This window comes from Gadus chalcogrammus, chromosome 6, assembly GCF_026213295.1.
Source record: "Gadus chalcogrammus isolate NIFS_2021 chromosome 6, NIFS_Gcha_1.0, whole genome shotgun sequence".
NCBI lineage: Eukaryota > Metazoa > Chordata > Actinopteri > Gadiformes > Gadidae > Gadus > Gadus chalcogrammus.
In genome coordinates, this window is record NC_079417.1 from 229369 (window position 1) to 251836 (window position 22468).

The window sequence follows — 22468 nt, forward strand, 5'->3', positions numbered from 1 at the left end:
GCTGTGTGTCAGCCATGTCTCAGGTGTGTGTCTCAGGTGTGTCTCAGCTCTGTCTCAGCCGTGTCTCAGGTGTGCTTCTCAGGTGTGTCTCAGGTGTGTCTCAGCTCTGTCTCAGCCGTGTCTCAGGTGTGCCTCAGGTGTGCTTCTCCGCTGTGTCTCAGGTGTGTCTCAGCTGTGTCTCAGCCGTGTCTCAGGTGTGTCTCAGGTGTGTCTCAGCTGTGTCTCAGGTGTGTCTCAGGTGTGTCTCAGGTGTGCCCCAGGTGTGTCTCAGCTGTGTCTCAGGTGTGTGTCTCAGCTGTGTCTCAGGTGTGTGTCTCAGGTGTGTCTCAGTTGTGTCTCAGGTGTGTCTCAGGTGTGTGTCTCAGGTGTGTCTCAGGTGTGTCTCAGGTGTGCCTCAGGTGTGTGTCTCTGCTGTGTCTCAGGTGTGTCTCAGGTGTGTGTCTCAGGTGTGTCTCAGGTGTGTGTCCCAAAGGTGTTGCGTTCCAAATGTGTCCCGGGAACTTTTTCTATCTCTATTGTAACTATTTGGCACCCCCACTAATACAACACACAGGGTCGCACAATACACACTACAGCCTCTTCCACACATGTACCCCCCCTCGGAGCCCAGGTACAGAGGCTTATAGCGCCACTCCGGGCTGGCATCCTCGTCCTGTTCTGGACCCTCAAAGCCACTGAGAGCCAAAGATAAACCTGGTGCCACATGCTCTCCATCAACATGTCCCTGACTCATACACCTCCTCTGGCAGCCGCTCCGACCAGAACAAAAGCGGTACTTAACATTTGTTTGTAATTGTTCCAGTCGGTACCTAAGAGGTTCCCTGAGTGCATTAAGGGCCCTGGAACAGACTCGCGGACCTCCGAACGGATGTGCTAGCTGTTTAAGCACTTAATTAGCTCTATAACAAACCGCTAATGGAGCCAGCGGGGGGGAACCCCATCAATTATCTCCACACTAATTGCACAAGTCTCTCCTTCCAAAGTAAACAAGGCGGTCTGGTGAAAACAATCACAAGTGGAGAAACAAACCAAACTGGTCTTCGTGTGAGTCTGTGTTGCAGAGAGCTTCACTAAGGGTGGAAAAAAATGGTAACTGTGGCCAAACCATTGTAGCTGCGCAATCCAGTAAATCACTGTTGTTATACAAGCGCTGCCTGCAGTGGTTTATGTACCCAGACCATTAGCCAACCTCCTCAGCTACACTGATGTAGCACATGGCTGATTCACACACCACTCAAGAGTCACAACGGCCGCTTACAAATTCACCCATTCTTTAATTTATTTCTATACATCGTTGGTCAAACTGATTGCAGGTCAGGCAGATTGAGCGTCTTGAAGTCTGGTCCCTTGTTTTATCCCAGAGGACTTCTGTGGTTCCACTCCTATCGCGTGACACCTCACTCATCATGAACTGCTCTTCTAGCACTGTTCACTGACACCTTTTTCCAGTGATGCAGCAACTCAACGTTTATACACTTGGCAGTCAGCGATTCCCCTTTTAAGGGGCAGTTTATAATAATTCACTCTTATTCTCCCAAACTTACAGCGGAGATTCTCTCAGGAAGGCAGCCGGCGAACAATGTGTACAGCTTATTTTTCCCTTGCCGTAATTCAGTATTAGCAACAAGCTACTATAGCAACTAGATACACAATACAAGAGGTCCTAGCTAAAAGCTAACTTAGGACCTAGCTAGCTCCTCCAATATACGCAAGCTATATCATACAATCGAATGAGCTAGAAGCTAAAATCGTACCTTTTTCAGCTTTAAAAAATATATTGCTACACTAACTAAGCTGCAATATGAACTATGCAAATGCTACAATACCATCTAACTACAACCTTCAACAGGATCTAGGTATCAGCTATAAGAGGAGCATCTGGCCTAGCTACAAGCGAAACAGGCCCAAGTTTCAAGCAACAGCAAAACCTAGCTCCATGCTACAATATGACCTAACAACATGCTAAAAGAGGTACCAGCTGTAACAAGGTCTAACAAGCTGCATTGTAACCTATCGTAAGGCTACAATAGCAGCTAACAGGGCCGCTAAAGATTCAGCAGACGAACATTTCCCCTCTAATCCTTTCCTCCTTCCTCCCAGCACCTCGCTGCTCTTTGTTCAGCCTGTGGGAAGTGAAACAGAACCCGATAATGTATACGCTGTCCGAGTATGCGACACGGCCTGTTAGCTCTGCGCTAACCCGCGGGACAGCAGTTGGACGGCGGGTCGACGCGGCGAGCGTGAGAAACACATGAGATCCGTGTCACCCTCACGCCTCAGCGAGCACCGAGACTAACAGCCCTGATCCGGCTGTGATCCCGGGCCAGCTCCGCTGCGCAGAGACGGAGCCGTCATCGCTCTGGCTCACAGACGCCCTGCACTGTTTACATGCTGGGAAGTCAGGAACTCTGGTGTCCGTGGCGGTGGGGGAGCCAAGCCAAACCCAATCAACCCGCGTGGTGCCTCTGGCTGGGAGAGGACCCCGATCGCTGACTAACGGCCCGATGTGTTTACCAGAGACGCAGCTCGGGCTCAAAGGGTTTTATGGATGCTTGACTGTTACGTGAAAACTAAAATAATATAGGGTTAGAAAAAAGGATATAATGGAGATTATTATATACAAGAACAGCGGACTGAGAAGTGCGCGGGTCAGGGTGTTTAGTTAGTTAGTAGGTTAGTTACCGTTACTTAGTTACCGTTAGTTTCCGTACCTCTGGTGCACGGCGTCTTCATCACCACACACTTCCTCCTCTCTGTCTGGGGCTCGCAGGGCGGGGGGGCCAGCGGAGCCGGGGGAGCCCCGGGGCCCGGGGGGGTCCCGTCCACCGAGGGGCCCAGGGGCCCGTCCACCGGGGGGCCGGACCGGAGGGGCAGCCTCACACGGGCCTCGGAGCCCTTCTTGAAGCCACACGTCTTGTTCTTCTTCATACAGGAGCCCCACGCGCTCCACCCGGCCAGCTCACACTCCACCACCGGCTGGCCTGAGGGCGGAGGAGCAAGGCATGAGGGTGGAGCTACACATGAGGACACAGCACCGTCGGAGGGTGGAGCTACACATGAGGACACAGCACCGTCGGAGGGTGGAGCTACACATGAGGACACAGCACCGTCAGAGGGTGGAGCTACACTGAGGAGACAGCACCGTCAGAGGGTGGAGCTACACATGAGGAGACAGCACCGTCAGAGGGTGGAGCCACACATGACGACACAGCACCGTCAGAGGGTGGAGCTACACATGAGGACACAGCACCGTCAGAGGGTGGAGCCACACATGACGACACAGCACCGTCAGAGGGTGGAGCTACACATGAGGACACAGCACCGTCAGAGGGTGGAGCTACACATGAGGAGACAGCACCGTCAGAGGGTGGAGCTACACATGACGACACAGCACCGTCAGAGGGTGGAGCTACACATGAGGACACAGCACCGTCAGAGGGTGGAGCTACACATGAGGACACAGCACCGTCAGAGGGTGGAGCTACACTGAGGAGACTGCTCCACCCCTCTGAGGTACAGGCCCAAACCTACGTATGATATCAGGAGGTACGATAACAACAGTTAACATCCCGAATCAAGGAGCCAGCACAGTTTAGTTCATGGATCTGGGGTCCATGAATTGGCCATGTTGGCTTATTTCGTTTTGTTAGATTAATCTGTTTGCTCAACATTTGAAATGAATAAACAACACCCAGGCAATGAAACCTTTATCTCTGTTCACACCTGCACTGACCAATGAAAGTAATTTGCAAGAAAGTTGATGTTTGACCTGACAATGATGAATGAAATGGCAAATAGGATGCAATATATGACTTTCGAAATGTTCTCAGGCTTTGGTTTTGAGAGGCAGGAAGTGATGTCACAGAACCATTCTGGGATTCCAGGTCTTCTGTCCGCGGCGTGGAGCCCATCCATCGCTCCTGCTGCTGAACCCTGCGTCACGGCCCTCCCCCAGAGCCCTCCAGGGACCGGGTTCTGGCCGCGCTGCGCTGCGTCTAACAGCCCATGTGTGGTTGAGCAAGAGCATCCCTGCACAGCAGAGCTCCCAGTTGGTTTGTCTCCTGCCCCCCCCCCCCCCCCCCCGGGCCCCCGCTCTGACAGCAGAAGGGCTGCCAGCGCCGAGCATTTAGCGGCTGCTGAGCGAGGCGTCCCAGACCGCTCACCAGCACGCCACGGGGGCTGTTGCCACGGGGATCTGATCAGAACCCGTCAGAGGGGGTAGGAACCATGTTTACCATAGCTCTACTCGGGACAGTCCCAGAGCACTGTACACACTCATTCACTCATTCATCCACACCCATTCACTCAATCACACGCACACACTTTCGTAAACTCAATCCCTTCACGCATTGATTTGACGCGGGGGTGCTTGGCTCTAAGGCCGGGCTTCCCGAACACGCCCTGACCCATCTGCGGAGGAACTTCAGTGCAACAGAAAGTCCTTCTCATTTTCACGGCAAGGCAGTGAGCCTAAACAGTGAATCACCATCTCTCTATGGATGTGGTTCATCCACACAACACTCATGCTGTGTCTTCAAACACAGCAATGATGAAACAGACAAGGCACGCAGAGCAGAACGAATTGATTGTCGCCATCCTGCGACCCACGCGGTGGTGAGGCTTTATCCGGTGAGAGTGAATGCGTCCAGCAGAGGGTCTGTTGTGCGTTAGAGGAGTAAGTCAGAGGGTCGACCTACCGATGCATTCCATGGTGCCGTTGGTGTTGGTGAGGCCGGGGGGACAGGTCCCATGACACCTCCCCCGGTGGGAGTAGAAGCCGTCCTTACACTTGGTGCAGAAGTTGCGGTTGAAACAGGCCTCGCAGTTTTCTATTTTACACTCTGGAAGACACAGGAGAGATCAGAGGACAGGGCCGAGTCAATACAACCATCATTCCAACAACAACACTATCAACTACTTTTGTTGCTGCTCTAAATCAGACGACGTCTTGAGCTAGGGCTCGTCAAGCTAGAACTTCAAACTGACCAAATAAGATTCTTTCATGAATGAACCAACTATTGATTGTTATTAGAAGCAGTATTACTTGTATTGAGCAGTTTAATGATGGACTCACGGTGCTGATGAGGTGGATTTAGATTGAGGGAGTGCATCTGGACTGGAATAGATGTAGTTCAGTTATAATAATTGTTTTAACCAGTGAACCAGGACCTAATTTATACTGTTTGTATGCATTAAGATGTGCTTGTGTACTGAAGCCGCCATGTGTCAGCGGACCCCAAACCAGACGCCCCACCTCAGCTCTCAGTGAACCCCACGATATGAAACCCCACAGCAACCCGATCACATCGCTCTGAAACGCAATTCCTCAAACTCCTCTTAACTGCTTCAACTGAGTCTCAGTCAGAAACCACAAACTGACAGGAATGCTCGCAGAACGACGAGGAGGGAAGGAGGCGGCGGCCGGCAGCTCTGTATGTATTTACGGCCGGTCATACACATCATTTGAGCTGCAGTATTTCCACCTGGGGCCCAGAGACACAGGGGACCACAGTGCTCTGGACTGCTGCTTACAGTTATTATTGTAAGCGCTTGGCGGCTAAATTTGACAGCGCTAACGTTCCCGTGCTATAACGGTAGACAAATGTTTCTAACAATACTCTCACAGACAGCTGCATGGATACTGTCTTCAGGTTGGCCTCAGACAGGATGGATCCTAGCCCCGGTTAGCAAAGATGGATGCTAGCTCCAGGTTAGCTGTAATGAGCCTCAGACTGGATGTATGCTAGCTCCCGGTTAGCTGTAGTGGACATAAGAATGGATGGATGCAAGCTCCAGGTTAGCCACAGTGGGCCTTAGACTGGATAGGTGCTAGCTCCAGGTTAGCTGCAGTGGGTCTAGTAGGATGATAGCTGAGATGGTGAAAAATTAAGATTCTAACTTTTTGCGGGAACTGTGGTAAACATTCTTGATATCTGTTTAAGTATATTCTTAATTTATATTTAGTCATTTTAAGAATTTAAATTCAAATGAGCGTTTTATCATTTTAACAATATCACATTTGTTTTAATATGCATGTCTGAGCACCATTTTGTTGTAATGGAAAATGACTCAAATCTTGCAACAACAAGAGCGAGGAGAGGTATTTTAACGAGTTGATTTGTGAGGTGAACCACATTGTTTTCCCAGCACATCCTTCGAAACCAAAATACACTTTTAGGTTCTTTAGAACACAATTAAAGTCAAACCACGGCTCTTTCTGCCAAAAATACCTAATACCCTTTAGCTAGAGTCCTAGGCAAACAGACAATCCATCGACAACAATTTAATGCTTGCAACATTTTGACAATAAACTGAGCAATTCAGAAAATGTGTATCAACATCGTTATGTTTTTATATGCATTAATAGTTGTTCATAATCACACAGATGTATTATATACTGTGTATTATGTACACATTCCAACAATCTTAAAAATGTCATTAAAAGGCTTAAAAGGTCAAAACTATAAGAGCATGTTTCCTAGCAGCCGATAGACCCTCAGCAGACCGTCAGATCTCAGGTACCGTCTGACAGTCTGTGTGCTATCTATAAAATACCTCTTAATGCTCGTGAGGACGGAGAGCTAACAAGGCACAGTCATTGTGAGGAGATCATGTGGGCTGTGAGCTGTGACCCTCCCGTGTGGAGCCACTAACAGCAGTTCATCGTCTTACTGTTGCAGATCACTCATCATTGTATCACTTAGGAAACCTCTGTGTAAAGTACACTGCACGCCTCACTCTGTTATGCAAGCTTCCCATTAGTCTGTTGCACCAACGTGCACAACCGGGCTGCGCTGGACTGGAGAGCCTTCTCTTCCTCTGCTCAGTCCACTGCATCAAGCAGTGCTTCCCCAACAACCTCGTGATAAGAACACCCCCAGATTGGAACATGAAACCTGAGGCCTCTTGCACAAGAGAACCTCCAGATCCAAATCCAGGAGAGGCCGAGAATGGAACCAGCAACGCTATGCCATCCAGACAACAGACCCCCTGCCATGGTGTGGACTCCCTCGTGTGACGCAGACCTCTGCTGCGGCAGGGAGGCCCGCAGAAATCACCACATCTGAAAGATATTATGTGATCAAGCCACAGCTCATCCAACAGCGCAGCGGAATCGCTATTCTCCTTCCTGTGGGGAAAGCAAATAACAGCCCGCCGCTCTGGAAAGGCTTTAGCGGCAGTTGGTATCACTTTGTCAGAGATCCCGTCGGCATGTAGGACTGAGGGACGGGTCGTCTGCTGGTTAGCCCGCAGTGTATTATCGAATATAAATCAGTTAAAAACAAATCAAACTTGCTCTGTGTCACGTTTTCTCTTGCTTTTAGTAGTAGAACTTCTTTGTAGCTTTTGTAAAGACAATAATAATAGCTGGAGTGAAAAAGTGACAGTACAGGTTGTCAGTTTTCCAAAGTGTTGACCAAATACACATTGATAAGGGTTCTGTGAAGACCCTATCCTGTATTTGTATTCAGATACTGCGGAGGTTCATGAGGATCTATGGGTATGTCACTGAGACACAGTACACATCCTGGAGTGCATTTCAGAGATGTCATACAGGTCTTTTATTGCGACAGTAATCATCATAGGGTTTGTCTGAACTGTATACATCCATAATGTGGGATTTGAGATGCACTGTAGAAAATAGGAAGTGACATCATTCCCAGCAGGCTGACGGTATGAACCCTCTACATGGGAGCACAGGAAGCAAACTTCCTCTCAAAACAGACCAACTACAGTGCATTTCAGATGCTAACTTCTTTGGTAGTCTCTTCCAATTCTTCATTTTTTTGTTTGCCCACGAGCAAAAGGAAACAAACGTTGTCAAAGTGCTGGCGTGTTTCTCCAGGATCGGCCAAGGTAGGTTTGGTAAACAGTGTGACAGCGGTCGGAGTCGTATTGGCCGAGCCCGGCTGCACCCTCGCTCAGAGGTTTGAGGCACGCAGTCAGCAGGCGCTGGGCCAGGAACTACCCGGCGAGGCTCTGCTTTGTGTTGGTGTGTTGTGCTGTCAAAGGTTTGTCGTCGAGATCTAAACTGGCAGACCTCACTCTGAGTCATCGCTGGTTACCGGGATCCAGGAGACGACCTCGTTCACCACCAGGTCGGAGTCCGGCCACACAGCATATCAACCCGTCAGGCCGTCTCAGCTGCTTCGTCTTCAGATCCCTTCTTATCGTTGAGGAGGTTCACATATACATTAAAAAACACAACTGTTGGTGACTGTTGGCGCAGTATGCTCAGGAGCATACGGTAAAGCCAGAGAGGGCGTAGAGACCCAGGGTATGCCTTCGTTGGCTGTAGGATGCAGAAGCAGAACTCGGCCAACACCAATTGTTGGTGTTTCAGTTTGTCAACCCGAACCAACCCAACCAAGTGGCACAATCCCACTGCTCTTCGGCTCCAGACATCACTCGCTGGATTTCAACTGTTATTTTATTACAATCACCTGTGGTCTCATTACCAAGACGTCTGTGATGGATCCAAACTAAACAAGACAAGACAACAAAATGCCTCATTGATTCCAGAAGGAGCAGGGAGATTCCTTGGAAGACAGGAGTCTGGCATGTCAGTCCCGCTCCCCCCGGCTCTGGGGGCTCCACTGGGCTGATCCTTTGTTCAGTCTGCCTTTATATGTTCTCCACAGGATACATTCCGTCCCTATTCTCTGTTCACTAAAAACAACCTATGTACAAAGAACCAGCTTTTCATTTCTGAGGAGAAGTGATGAGATGATCGCCACAAAGCTTTAACCTGGTAGTTTGGACGAAGCTGTCCGACACCCCGCGGTGGAGAAGCTTTCATTCTGGCAGCATCCCCAGCCCAACTTAAGAGTTCAGTCAAATCATTGGCCTAGTGTTTGATGATTGATTGGGTTTGTTTTGACTGTTCCATTAGTTGAGGGATTAGTTGGTGTGTCGCAAACGTGTCGTTAATCCAGTTAGTTTTGACTGTTTCAGTGGAGTGTCTGGTGTTGCGTAATTAGAGGGTTTGGTTAGTTGAAGGTGTTTGTTTAGTTGAGTGTTCAGTTGTGTGTTGGTGTTGAGTGTTGGGATGATGGAACGTGTTTGGTCATCTCGTGTGTGTGGTCGTCACGCGTCGGTCGCATCACGTGTCGATGCAATCCACCCTGTGGGTCGAGTTTGGATGAGTTAAACCCAGCGGCAGCAGAACTCACGCGTGCAGCGGTTGGTTTCGGGGTTCCTCATGCCGAAGTACCCCACGGGACACGAGGCCAGGCACACCCCCATCTGACGGATGTCGTTGCGCTCCAGGAAGATGAAGAGTTTGGGCTTGCACTTGACACAGCCGTTGTACTCGGAGCAGCGCTCGCAGCCCTTGGGGCACACCGCCAGACCCTCGGCGCTGACTGGGAGGAGGGATGGGGGAGAGGGGTGAGGGATGGGGGAGAGGAAGACAAGGCTTTACGGATCCCTTACGGGAAATCCAGAGGTTGAGGGAGTCATGATTTAGTCATTTAGCAGACACTTTATCTGACTGAGAGCTCATGAAGGAGCAGCGGGGGTAAAGGCGTCTTACAGACGGGGAGGGGGGCAAGGATGCCAACAGGTTGGGCTGTGGAGGGCAGTCAGAGGTGTGAGGAGGTAAAGAGGTTTTAATGTTCAGGGGTTCACTGCTTCAGGGCTCAATATATTTGTTTGCAGATTTAATACCGAACCATAACCATCTCTAACCTAATACCTAAACATGGCCATCTCTAACCCAATATCTTAACTAAACCACTTCTAGGCTAATGCAAACAATGAACCATCTCTAAAGGCACACCTTAACCTTATCTTATTTATGACTATGAACCCCGCAAGAAGGTCCCTCTCGTCTACACCGTGGCTCATCTGGCTCGTGTTGTGTTTGGACAGCAACATTCTCTCGTTGTAAAGCATTCTGGAGTCCTCTGTGATTTAATGTGGGAACCATACTATGTACGTCTGTACTGCAGCCATATCTGAAGAGTTCATGTTGACCCCCTGAGCTATACCCCTCCCAACGACAACAGAGTTGTCTCACCTTCTCTTCTTCTGTGGATCAAAAGACCACGGTGTAAGATCTGTGTGAACTCAAGCTCACCCTGAAGTTGGTGTACGATCCACCAGAATTCAGGAGTGTAGGACGACATGAGTATTTACCAACATGTGCGAACGTTACAATGACCTGGCCTGTTGGAGCAAACCAGGGTCAGATGCCCTGGTGGATTCTTTGCCAATCTGACTGCCAGAGAAAGCTTCACTTATGTCATATCTGTTCTTTGCGGAACGCACAACCAGACACTGGAGAGAGAACGCGCTGTCCGTTCCTGTTTATGCTATAGCGATGCTACCGTAGCTATGATGCCATCTACTAGTTCACTCAAAGGAAAATATTGAATCCAATGCAGGTGTTCACCATGTATTGCACAAGAAACTCTTTTAGGAAATGTTGCACACTACACATGGGTCTGGTCAGGGTGCAATAGTGTTATGGTCAGGGTGTGATAGTGTAGTGGTCAGGGTGTGATAGTGTAGTGGTCAGGGTGTGATAGTGTAGTGGTCAGGGTGTGATAGTGTAGTGGTCAGGGTGTGATAGTGTAGTGGTCAGGGTGTGATAGTGTAGTGGTCAGGGTGTGATAGTGTAGTGGTCAGGGTGTGATAGTGTAGTGGTCAGCACCCAGGCTCTGGAACTCCCTCCCCCCACACATAAAACAGTCAGACACCATTACAACCTTCAAGTCACAACTCAAAACTCACCTGTTCAAACTCGCACACAACGTCTAACTGATCACTGTTTTGATAGTTTTTTTTGTTTTGTTTTGTCTTGTTTTTGTTTTATTTATTTCTTATTGCTTATGTTTATTTATTTATTTATTTATTTATTTATTTATTTATTTTTTTTTCCACAATGTCTTGTTTTTTAAAAAATGTATGATGACTCTGTAAGGTGACCTTGGGTGTTTTGAAAGGCGCCTCTAAATTAAATGTATTATTATTATTATTATTATAGTGTAGTGGTCAGGGTGTGATAGTGTAGTGGTCAGGGTGTGATAGTGTAGTGGTCAGGGTGTGATAGTGTAGTGGTCAGGGTGTGATAGTGTAGTGGTCAGGGTGTGATAGTGTAGTGGTCAGGGTGTGATAGTGTAGTGGTCAGGGTGTGATAGTGTAGTGGTCAGGGTGTGATAGTGTAGTGGTCAGGGTGTAATACTGCAATAGTGCAGTTTTCAGGATGTATTAGTGTAGTGGTGAGGGTGTAATAGCTTAAAAGTATAATGTTCAGGGTGTAATAGTGTTATGGTCAGGGTTTAATAAGTTAATAGTGTTATGGTCAGGGTTTAATAAGTTAATAGTGTTATGGTCAGGGTTTAATAGTGTAATAGTGTTATGGTCAGGGTTTAATAGTGTAATAGTGTTATGGTCAGGGTTTAATAAGTTAATAGTGTTATGGTCAGGGTTTAATAGTGTAATAGTGTTATGGTCAGGGTTTAATAAGTTAATAGTGTTATGGTCAGGGTTTAATAAGTTAATAGTGTTATGGTCAGGGTTTAATAAGTTAATAGTGTTATGGTCAGGGTTTAATAAGTTATTAGTGTTATGGTCAGGGTTTAATAAGTTATCAGTGTTATGGTCAGGGTTTAATAGCTTAATAGTGTAATGTTCAGGGTCTAATAGTGTAAAAGTGTAGCTGTCAGGCCCTAAGAACATTCATTCAAGTCATTTTAAATGGTTAATGCGTTAAAAGGTACACATCTGGACAGCTAAATGATGCATATATTTTTTATAATACAAGACAAGACAAAGCTCAGTAGTCAGCGGTCAACCAGCGACCACAGCGACCAGCCCCTCCATGGTCGCGGCCCAGGGTGCTCACCCCGTCGGTGCCTCCGGGCCCTGGGCAGCGCTGGCTGGGCGAGCCCCTCCTCCGGGAGGCTGGTGCTCATGGAGCTGAGCATCACCAGTGCCAGCGCCACCGGCCCCAGCTGCATAGTCCCAGTGTGGCTTCTGGCCGGGCGCGCCCCCTGCTGGCTGCCAGAGGGACGGGCTCCCAGCTCCTCTGGCCTTTGAGCTCCTCTATTCTGTTCCTTCTCTGTGCGCTGTGCTCACTGGCTCCAGGGAGAGGGCTGTAGGACTGGAGCTGTCCGTCCAGAGGAGCTCCGAGCCATGGCCGTTGGCGTGGTGGTAGGGGTGGCACCGATGGGGAGGTGGTGGTGGAAGCAGAGGTCGGAGGATTCCGAGGGAACTAGGATCAGAGTGTTAGAGATACTTTGGTACAGAACCTGAGACTGAACACTGAACCCATGAAGCTTGTGGCTCCACGTAACAGTCTAAGATTAGGTCTTGGGTTTGAGAATCAGGAGCTAGGTATGCGATAGGCCTTAATCCCTGGAGGTGAAAAGAAGGGGGAAATGGTTCCAGACAGGAAGCTACCTTACTACAGGGGTCTCCAGACGTTATCTTCACTGGAGGGGCTCCAGAAACAAGGTGGCCTTCTAGAGATGAGGTCCAGACTGGAAGTTGTCTTCACTGGTGGGTTCCAGACAGGAAGTTGTCTTCACTGGAGGGTTCCAGATAGGAAGTTGTTCTTCTAGAGATCCTCTGCATTGGTTACAGATTGGAAAAGAGAGATTGGGGTGGTTGGTTCATACGCTCATCAGAAACAGGGTCTGAGATAGAGAGAGTGAGAGGGAGAGAGAGAGAGAGAGAGAGAGAGAGAGAGAGAGAGAGAGAGAGAGAGAGAGAGAGAGAGGTGGGGGGGGGGGGGGGGTCAGGATAACAGAATCATTTGGTGTGACAAATGGATAATCACATCTTGGCAAAAGCTGAATTCGAATTTGGTTGGAAATAAATTATTTACTAAGTATTCTTTCTCCTGTTATCCCTGTTCCCTGAAGAGACGATAGAAATCTGAGAACAGTTATGTCGATTTCACAAACCTCAGGAATTATGACACAATAAATTACAAAAATCATGTCTGCTGCACTCAGAGTTGGCGTGGGAACAAAATCAAATGTCATAAGATCAAAGTGCAACGGGGTCAACTGGGAACTAGAAAACACTCTTTAAGGCACGGTGGGTTCTGCAGTCAGATCAGGCCTGGTAGTGTCGGGCCTGGATCTACAGCTACAGCCAGGGATATCACACCCAACATCCCTGGCCATGGAAAGTCCTCCCCTGCTAAAGAAAGACTAAAAAGGACCTTATTAGGCAGACAGAGTGTTGCTTCTTTATTACAATACTGGCAAAAGCCATTTGACACTTCTACTATTTATATTATTCGATTATGTTCCGAGTCCAACAGAGAGCAGAGAGCTGCCAGATTTCTTCACCTCACACTTTAGAAAACCCATTCCAGATGATCTGAAAACATAAAACAGCTCGATGTGAGGCCACCACACCATCACCCCGGTATGGACAACGAGACACGCAAAGGTTACTCTCTCCTCACATGGACCCGCTTAGTGAAGCCTTACCCTGTGTACAGCTCCTTCAGAGAGCCTGGTCCACTACTCAAAGGTTACTCTCTCCTCACATGGACCCGCTTAGTGAAGCCTTACCCTGTGTACAGCTCCTTCAGAGAGCCTGGTCCACTACTCAAAGGTTACTCTCTCCTCACATGGACCCTCTTAGTGAAGCCTTACCCTGTGTACAGCTCCTTCAGAGCGTCTGGTCCACTACTCAAAGGTTACTCTCTCCTCACATGGACCCTCTTAGTGAGCCTCAGCCTGTGTACAGCTCCTCCAGAGCGTCTGCTCCACCTCCTCCTCCGTGTTACTCCTTCCCCTCGTGGAGCTCCGTCCCCGGGGTCAGGGCTAACACTAACGTCCACCCCTTCCCGTCTCCTTCGTGTGTAAAGCCACTCATAACGTCCTGCTCTGTCAACATGTCCTTAAGGAATGGGAACATCTTTCACACCTCTGGACCTCAGCCGTATTAAAGGCATGGGGGGGGGGGCGCTGGTCCTTAAACCCCAGGAGAGGGGGCCGAGAGGCCAGGGGGCCTCCAACCACAACCCAGGAGGCGTTAAAGCTTTTGGTTTCAGAACTTAACCAGCCGCAAAGACGCCGACATCAGCCAATCAATGATCAGCTTCTGCTCCTGCTCCACAGAGACGGCCAATAAGGCGACAGATCCATCGGTCCTGTTCTCTTTGAAGCCGTTCTCTGCTCTCCGCTGTCACCTCCTGCGGCCGTGGCCAGTGGGACTCCACGAGCCCCCCCCTTCAAACGGCCACACTCAATGAACCCAGGCCGCGCTCATCAAATAGTCAGGAGATTAGATTGCCAGCTTTGTAAGTCCTAAGTTTGATGTATCAATTATTCAGCCGTTGAAAGGGAGCCCCCACGCGGGGCCTCCACGAACCTGAGAAGCTTCAACATCTAACAGCTCCGAGGCTCAGCCTCACCTGCCTGTGAACCTTCCCCACAATGCACCTATTGACAGACCCCAGCCAGACACCAACACGCTGCCGGTCACAAACACAAACACCAAAGCCCCGCTGGAGAGGGGGAGGGGGGGAGCCTCATTGAGACGTCGCTCCTGCACCTCGCTAACGTACAGCATCACTGCTCCAGGAGGACAATGCTCTTTAGCTGGCTCAGCTGTGTGTCTGGTGCTCACAGTATAACCCTGTGTCATTGTAAACTCTAATTCATATTCAGTTCAGTTAGGGTACTTATTGCTGGACACCAGCAACGGCCTTTCATATTGCTGGACAGCACAGTGATAGGATAGGTTTGAATTATTGTTCCTGAATCCCGAACATGTGACCCGCGTCCATCCATCCATGTCTGCTGACGGCTAGTTATACTGGAAAACAACCATTTGAGCTCTAGTGTCCTGACATTAGGGATTAGGTAGTAGCAGTAGCAGTAGTATTAGTAGTAGTATTATTAGTAGTACTAGTATTACGCTTTCAAGGAGAAGGAGAAACCTTTTTACAAGACTAGCTGAAAGGTCTTCCCGGTCTCCAGCACTGGATGGGTTCATGACTCATTTATATTTCTAAGGACTTCCTTTGACTAAAGCTCTGTGTTGCTCATGGTGGTCTGATGATGGCAGCCATAACACCCTCCCTGAGAGAGGGATCCCTCTTCTGGGTTTCTGCTCAAGGTTTCCGTGATCGTCTGTTATTCCTGGTCCTTCAGTGGTCGCAGGGTGAGGGGGGGGGGGGGGGGGGGGGGGGTCGTAGGGGAAGCCCTTTGAGTCGCCCCCTGACCCTAACCCTAACCCTGACCCTAACCCTGAGCCATGGGGGGTGAACCACGCCCAGGCCAAAACCGAAGCCAAAGCTGAACCCAAACCTGAACCCAAACCACACCTAGACTAACCCTGAACCTAAACCTGAACCCAAACCACACCTAACAAGAACCTGAACCTAGACCTGAACCCAAACCACACCTAGACTAAACCTGAACCTAAACCTGAACCCAAACCACACCTAACAAGAACCTGAACCTAGACCTGAACCCAAACCACACCTAACAAGAACCTGAACCTAGACCTGAACCCAACCCTGAATCTAAACCTGAACCCAAACCTGAACCCAAACCACGCTGAAGCCACGTGGGAGGAGGAGGAGGACTTCAGGTGAGAGAGGTTCGGTCCATCCACACCAACGCCTCCCTTAGTGTTTCCTGTTCCTGTTTGGACCGGAGGAGAGGGACCTCACAACAGCCCTGTCACCAACCATCTCTGTCTCTCTCCTGGTCTCTTCTTGCTCTACCTCTCTCTATGTCTCTCTCTTTATATTCATCTCTCTGAATCTTCTTTAAGTTCTCTCTCTCTCTCTCTCTCTCTCTCTCTCTCTCTCTCTCTCTCTCTCTCTCTCTCTCTCTCTCTCTCTCTCTCTCTCTCTCTCTCTCTCTCTCTCTCTCTCTCTCTCTCTATCTCCTCCATCCTCATCTCTCTGTCTTTCTCTTTTTATCTTTCACTTATTCGCTCTAGTCAACTTACTTTATTTGACCAGACTTTCCCCGACTCTCACTTTCTCCATTCTTTCTCCATGTTCTTTAATAAAATCGAAATAATAATTGTTTGTTTAAAATATTTATATATGAATGACTTTTTTTTGGACAGAGCTTCCTACTCTAACGGGGTACCCTATTATAGTACAACATTGACCATTTTAAAGACAATAAAACAAATAAAAATAATTATATCTAACACGTTTGCATGAAAAAACAACAAGATAAATCTGGTTTCCCACCTGTACTCCGACGGGATAGCAGCTCCTTCACGTCCACAAATCACAACTTGATCTCAGTTCCTCAGAGAGCTTCTCCTACTGCGCGACCCGCCGCGGGGGAGACCGGAGCATCTTCTGCATCTTCACGAAGAGACCAAGAGCCATTTCGGGATTCGGATTTGATATTGTATTATTTTCAATTATCGATTTGCCCGAAGTGAGATAGTCCGACAGAAGAGCAATAATACATGTGTCAAGGACAAGAACAAAATACAAAAAGGAACCAAATGAAGGGGCGACTCAAATCTCCTAGATCCACCTCTGCGCAGCGCCGCGTCCTACTGCCGATCCCGGACCCTGATGATCAAACCCCGTGAGCCTCGGGTCCAACCCACCCCGCTCCGAGAGACCCACAACCTGCGGTGGAGCGCTGAGTGACGCTGTTCCCCTCGTCATCATGACGTCACTCCTCCTATGGAGGATTACTGTTGGGGTGCACCATGTAGGGGGTAATATAATACATTCATAGGTTTAATGTTGTACAAACAATTAGCCCCGACTGTTGACTCGTCGTTATTGACCCACTATATATTATATGCCCCTATAATATAAAGAAGGCCTACATGTGTAATGACCCGTTTGTAGTTAAAGAGCATATTTTATTAAGATTGGCTTTAAGTCATTTATGACTTAAATATAATTTAAGACATTACAAATATTTAATTTATGTCTGATTGAATAAACTCTATAATCTATAATCTATAAACTCTGTAATCTAGGATTATAAACCCTATGATATAGAGTTATAAACTCTATAATCTAGGAATATAAACTGTATAAACTAGGATTATAAACTCTATAATCTAGGATTATAAATCCCTCGTTTCATACTGATTGACATGCAGGCCTGAGTTCAGCCTGTTGTGTTTGCTGTTTTTTCTTGTTGTGTTGTCCTTAATGTGTAACTGTGTGTCCTTAATGTGCTACTGTGTGTTCTTAATGTGTTGCTGTTTGTTTTTACTGTGTTACCGTTTGTTCTTGTTGTGTTACGGTTTGTTCTTGTTTTGTTGCTGTTTGTTCTTGTTTTGTTGCTGTTTGTTCTTAATGTGTTACTGTTTGTTCTTGTAGTGTTACTGTTTGTTAATAATGTGTAACTGTTTTTTTCATGCTGTGTTACTGTGTGTTTTTAATGTGTTCTTGTTTGTTCCTGTTGTGTTACTGTTGGTTCTTGTTGTGTTACTGTTTGTTCTTAATATATTAGTTTGTTCTTGTTGTTTTACCGTTTGTTCTTGTTGTGTTGCTGTTTGTTCTTAATGTGTTACTGTATGTTATTTTTGTGTTACTGTTTTTCTTGTTGTGTTACCGTTTGTTCTTGTTGTGTTACTGTTTGTTCTTTTTGTGTTTACTCTTTGTTCTTAATGTGTTACTGTTTGTCCTTTTTGTGTTACTGTTTGTTCTTGTTGTGTTACTGTTTGTTCATAATGTGCTACCTTTGTTCTTGTTGTGTTACTGTTGGTTCTTGTTGTGTTACTGTTTGTTCTTGTTTTGTTACTGTTTGTTCTTGTTGTGTTACTGTTTGTTCTTGTGTTACTGTTTGTTCTTGTTGTGTTACTGTTTGTTCTTAATGTGTTACTGTTTGTTCTTGTTGTGTTACTGTTTGTTCTTAATGCGTAACTGTTTGTTCTTGTTGTGTTGCTGGTTGTTCTTAATGTGTTACTGTTCGTTCTTTTTGTGCTACTGTTTTTTCTTGTTGTGTTGCTGTTTGTTCGTGTTGTGTTACTGTTTGTTCTTAATGTGTTACCGTTGTTCTTGTGTTAGTTTGTTCTTGTTGTGTTACTGTTTGTTCTTGTTGTGTTCACTGTTTGTTCTAAATATGTTACTACTTGATCTTGTTGTGTTACTGTTGGTTCTTATTGTGTTGTTCTTCTGACACCAGGAAATGGTATTTTGATGATCACAATGTTGTACAGATCTGTTTTGTCTTGTTCATTCTGCTGGGAATGCGGTACCTCTGAAAGGGAACGTCATAAAGCATTCAGAATGCACCGCGCGGCTTCATGGTGCATTCGGCTAAACACAAAACAACTGGAGCCCCCAGTGCCTCACACCTTGGGATGGGAACCATTTGACACGCTGGTAAAATAGTTCTCTTTGACGTTGGTAAGAATGTATTTTGTAGTGTTATGAAACCTTAGCCTACAGTCCGCAAATATGCTTATGGAGAGACCGATTTAATTCAGTTAGTGTTCCTGTGCTCCGGAGAGCCGAGCGGGTCAACGGGTTCTTTCCCGTTCCTCAGCGTACGCCCGCCTCCGGCAGCAGAGAGGAGTCCGACCGACACGCTGGCCCCCCGGGAGACCAGCTCCACCGCCCCCCCGCCCCGGGAGACCAGCTCCACCGCCCCCTGGAGACCAGCTCCACCACCCCCCCCCCCCGGGAGACCAGCTCCACCTCCCCCCCCCCGGGAGACCAGCTCCACCTCCCCCCCCCCGGGAGACCAGCTCCACCACCCCCCTGGAGACCAGCTCCACCTCCCCCCCTGGAGACCAGCTCCACCTCCCCCCCGGGAGACCAGCTCCACCTCCCCCCTGGAGACCAGCTCCACCACCCCCCTGGAGACCAGCTCCACCGCCCCCCTGGAGACCAGCTCCACCACCCCCCCGGGAGACCAGCTCCACCGCCCCCCCCCCGGGAGACCAGCTCCACCCCCCCCCTGGAGACCAGCTCCACCTCCCCCCCCGGGAGACCAGCTCCACCAACCCCCTGGAGACCAGCTCCACCGCCCCCCTGGAGACCAGCTCCACCGCCCCCCCGGGAGACCAGCTCCACCACCCCCCTGGAGACCAGCTCCACCACCCCCCTGGAGACCAGCTCCACCTCCCCCCCCGGGAGATCAGCTCCACCACCCCCCGGGAGACCAGCTCCACCACCCCCCCCGGGAGACCAGCTCCACCACCCCCCTGGAGACCAGCTCCACCGCCCCCCCCCGGGAGACCAGCTCCACCACCCCCCGGGAGACCAGCTCCACCCCCCCCCTGGAGACCAGCTCCACCGCCCCCCCGGGAGACCAGCTCCACCCCCCCCCGGGAGACCAGCTCCACCACCCCCCCCCCTCCGGGAGACCATCCCCAGGTGGACTGGGACCACAGCCCACCTCCACAGTCCTGCTACGTCACCTCCACCCAGGACTGCTAACTCTGCTAATCATCGCCAACATACAGTACATCAGACTTTGGTGTCCTTGATTCAAACCACATGCTTTGGGAACCCTGGGATCTTAAGTGGGTCTTAAGGCTTACCCCCAGTGGGGGGGGGGGGGGGGGGGGGGAGGAGACGTCGGACAGCAGTGTGGTTTGGATCTGGACGGAGAACCGCTTCATTCTTTAAATCTTGTATTGTTGCATGTTTAACGAAGTAACAAATATGAATAGTGGGATTGCGTTGTGTAGCAGAGCGTTGTGTTGCAGAGCGTTGTGTAGCAGAGCGTTGTGTAGCAGAGCGTTGTGTTGCAGAGCGTTGTGTAGCAGAGCGTTGTGTTGCAGAGCGTTGTGTAGCAGAGCGTTGTGTTGCAGAGCGTTGTGTAGCAGAGCGTTGTGTAGCAGAGCGTTGTGTAGCAGAGCGTTGTGTTGCAGAGCGTTGTGTAGCAGAGCGTTGTGTTGCAGAGCGTTGTGTAGCAGAGCGTTGTGTTGCAGAGCGTTGTGTAGCAGAGCGTTGTGTTGCAGAGTGTTGTGTTGCAGAGCGTTGTGTTGCAGAGCGTTGTGTAGCAGAGCGTTGTGTTGCAGAGCGTTGTGTAGCAGAGCGTTGTGTTGCAGAGCGTTGTGTAGCAGAGCGTTGTGTTGCAGAGCGTTGTGTTGCAGAGCGTTGTGTTGCAGAGCGTTGTGTAGCAGAGCGTTGTGTTGCAGAGCGTTGTGTAGCAGAGCGTTGTGTTGCAGAGCGTTGTGTAGCAGAGCGTTGTGTTGCAGAGCGTTGTGTAGCAGAGCGTTGTGTAGCAGAGCGTTGTGTAGCAGAGCGTTGTGTAGCAGAGCGTTGTGTAGCAGAGCGTTGCGTTGCAGAGCGTTGTGTAGCAGAGCGTTGTGTAGCAGAGCGTTGTGTAGCAGAGATTTGTGTTCCTACGGCGTATCTCTTCTGAGTCTCATGGCGACAGACCTTCGGTCCTCTCCGGGCGCCGGCGGCTGGCGTCTCGGAGCAGCGGGCGCCGTTCCCTGCGGCCGATCCGTGGGACCGTGGGACCGTGGGACCGTGGGATCGTGGGATGGGCTTTCTGCAATATCATGCCCTGGTTTCATTGGAAGGTCCTCGTTTAAAAAATAAGTTGATTACTTTTGAAACCCTATTTTGAATTAGGTCACAGTAATAGCTTGCGTGCAACATTACAGTAATAATAGTCAATGTGAACCATTTATTATGTACAAAAGCAAGCTCCCTTAACCTCAAACCGTCAAACAATATCTGTCAGTTTTGGTGTAAACAATACCCAAACAAAAGAGAAGATCATATTTTCTCTTGAAACAACACACGTCAGGGCATTGTTATTGAAGAGTGTCCTAAAATGGCCGACCCTGGCACCCCACCACGCGTTGCACAGCCGTCCTGGCCGACGGGAGGAGGAGGAGCGGCGGGAGACCTCCTCCACATTTAGAGACACAACGCTATTCAGACTGGCTGGTCTCCCGCTGGCGCAGCGAGAGAACGAACAATATTCTGCTCCCTCAGCATTCTTCTCTGGAGGGTCGTATGAGGATAGACCAGCGTTCGATGAGGAGAGAGATGCTGAGCAGCTTGGACGCGTTTCACCCTTGTTGCTGTTACTCTTTAAAAGGTCTTGTTGTCAGGTGGGATATACTGAGTGAAAGGCAGCCAAAGGCCAGTGGTGCACCCACTGTCACCGTTCAACATCCTTATCGGGTCTGATCCCCTCTTAACATTTTGATTACGATGTGTTGATGGTTTCACATAAACCAGCCTGTGGCCCCTTGAACCGGACATTCATCCACAAGTCGGGCGGAGACTCCATCGCCTCCTATTTGTGTTCCTGTCGGATGATGATACTGTAAACTAGGGGGTCTCCCACACTCACTCATGGTCAGTTTGACCTGGACATGCTCAGGTTCTGGGAGCCGTAGTTCCATGAGGGTCCGGTTGTTTACAGCTCTTGATTTGCGCAGTGATCTAGCATACGGAGAGAACCCATTGTCCGTGTTGGGTTGGGCGTGAGGGGGTCACATGATGAACAGCAGGCCGGGGTGCTACATCTGGTTGGGCGGCTGGTGAGTGTCAACAGTGTTTTTGATGATCTGATGATGGGTGGAGAATAGAGCATCTGGCTTCAAAGACCGCTCGGCCGCTGCAGACTCGTCCATGCAGGAGAAGTCGTCCATGGAGCCGCTCATTTAAACTCTGATGTGAGAACGTAAACATCGGGGAACCCTTGAGCATAATTTGCCAGCATCTGGGTCCTTACGCTAGCATCTGGAGTGCTGTATTAGCATGTTGCTAGCTAGCCTGGCATGCTATGCTAGCACTCACAAGAAAGCGAGCAAGAGTCTCTTGTTTTGCTCTTCACAGCCTTATGGCCCGACCTGTGATACTTACGGACTTGGAACCATCCCTGATTAAAATACTTCATTGATGCTGCATCTTCATTGATAGATTTCCTTTAAATGTACAATCTCTGGGACATCAGATGTCAAAGTGTGCTGCTTATGCAACATGAACCCAGAACATGAATAATGTAAACTGGAACCTTCACTTGAAGAGGATTCCTCATGTCTTTCTTTCATTTCACTGGAGGACTTATGTGGAACATCACACTGTTTCAAACTGTCTGGAGCAGCTATGAGAAGTTTCTTAAAGGGTTTGAAGTTAATCCTAGCAGATATAGCAGCACATGCACCAATTGCCACTGCCAGTACTGGGGTTGCTGGTTGGCTTTCCAACTAACAGTCACTTGAAGCTGATATAAGTGAACACAGTGTTCCAGTCACGCATAACGAAACAACCGCCCCACTGAATAACCCTTGCGTTGTATGGAATTCAAAGCAACGATTGTTCTGTGACCAAACCAAAGTAAATAAATGTATGTATTGCAAGCCACTTTTGATAAATCATATGCCAAATGCCCTAAATTTAATTGTAGATGTAATAGTGAGCCTTTATTAACCCTAACCCTAACCCTGTATAGAATAAAGCAAGTACGCACATTTCTGTTCTGCCTCAAATATCACCTAATGAACGTGGCCAACGTTGATCCATACTGAAAGACACCCTGCGGAGGGGAACACGGACAGAACCACAGACAGGAGA

The 22468-nt window shown here is 48.9% G+C and overlaps 1 protein-coding gene across 1 annotated transcript in view; it reads right to left on the minus strand.

Annotated features, from left to right (window-relative positions):
- Positions 1-2269: 2269 nt before the first annotated feature.
- Positions 2270-22468, minus strand: part of rspo1 (R-spondin 1) — a 129573-nt gene continuing 109374 nt past the window's right edge. Inside the window, exons 7-10 of the mRNA XM_056592269.1 lie at positions 9174-9365; positions 4698-4841; positions 2712-2981; positions 2270-2469 (exon numbers count right to left, since the gene is read on the minus strand). Coding sequence (XP_056448244.1) covers positions 2270-2469; positions 2712-2981; positions 4698-4841; positions 9174-9365 — 806 coding nt within the window. The remainder of the gene's footprint in view (positions 2470-2711; positions 2982-4697; positions 4842-9173; positions 9366-22468) is intronic.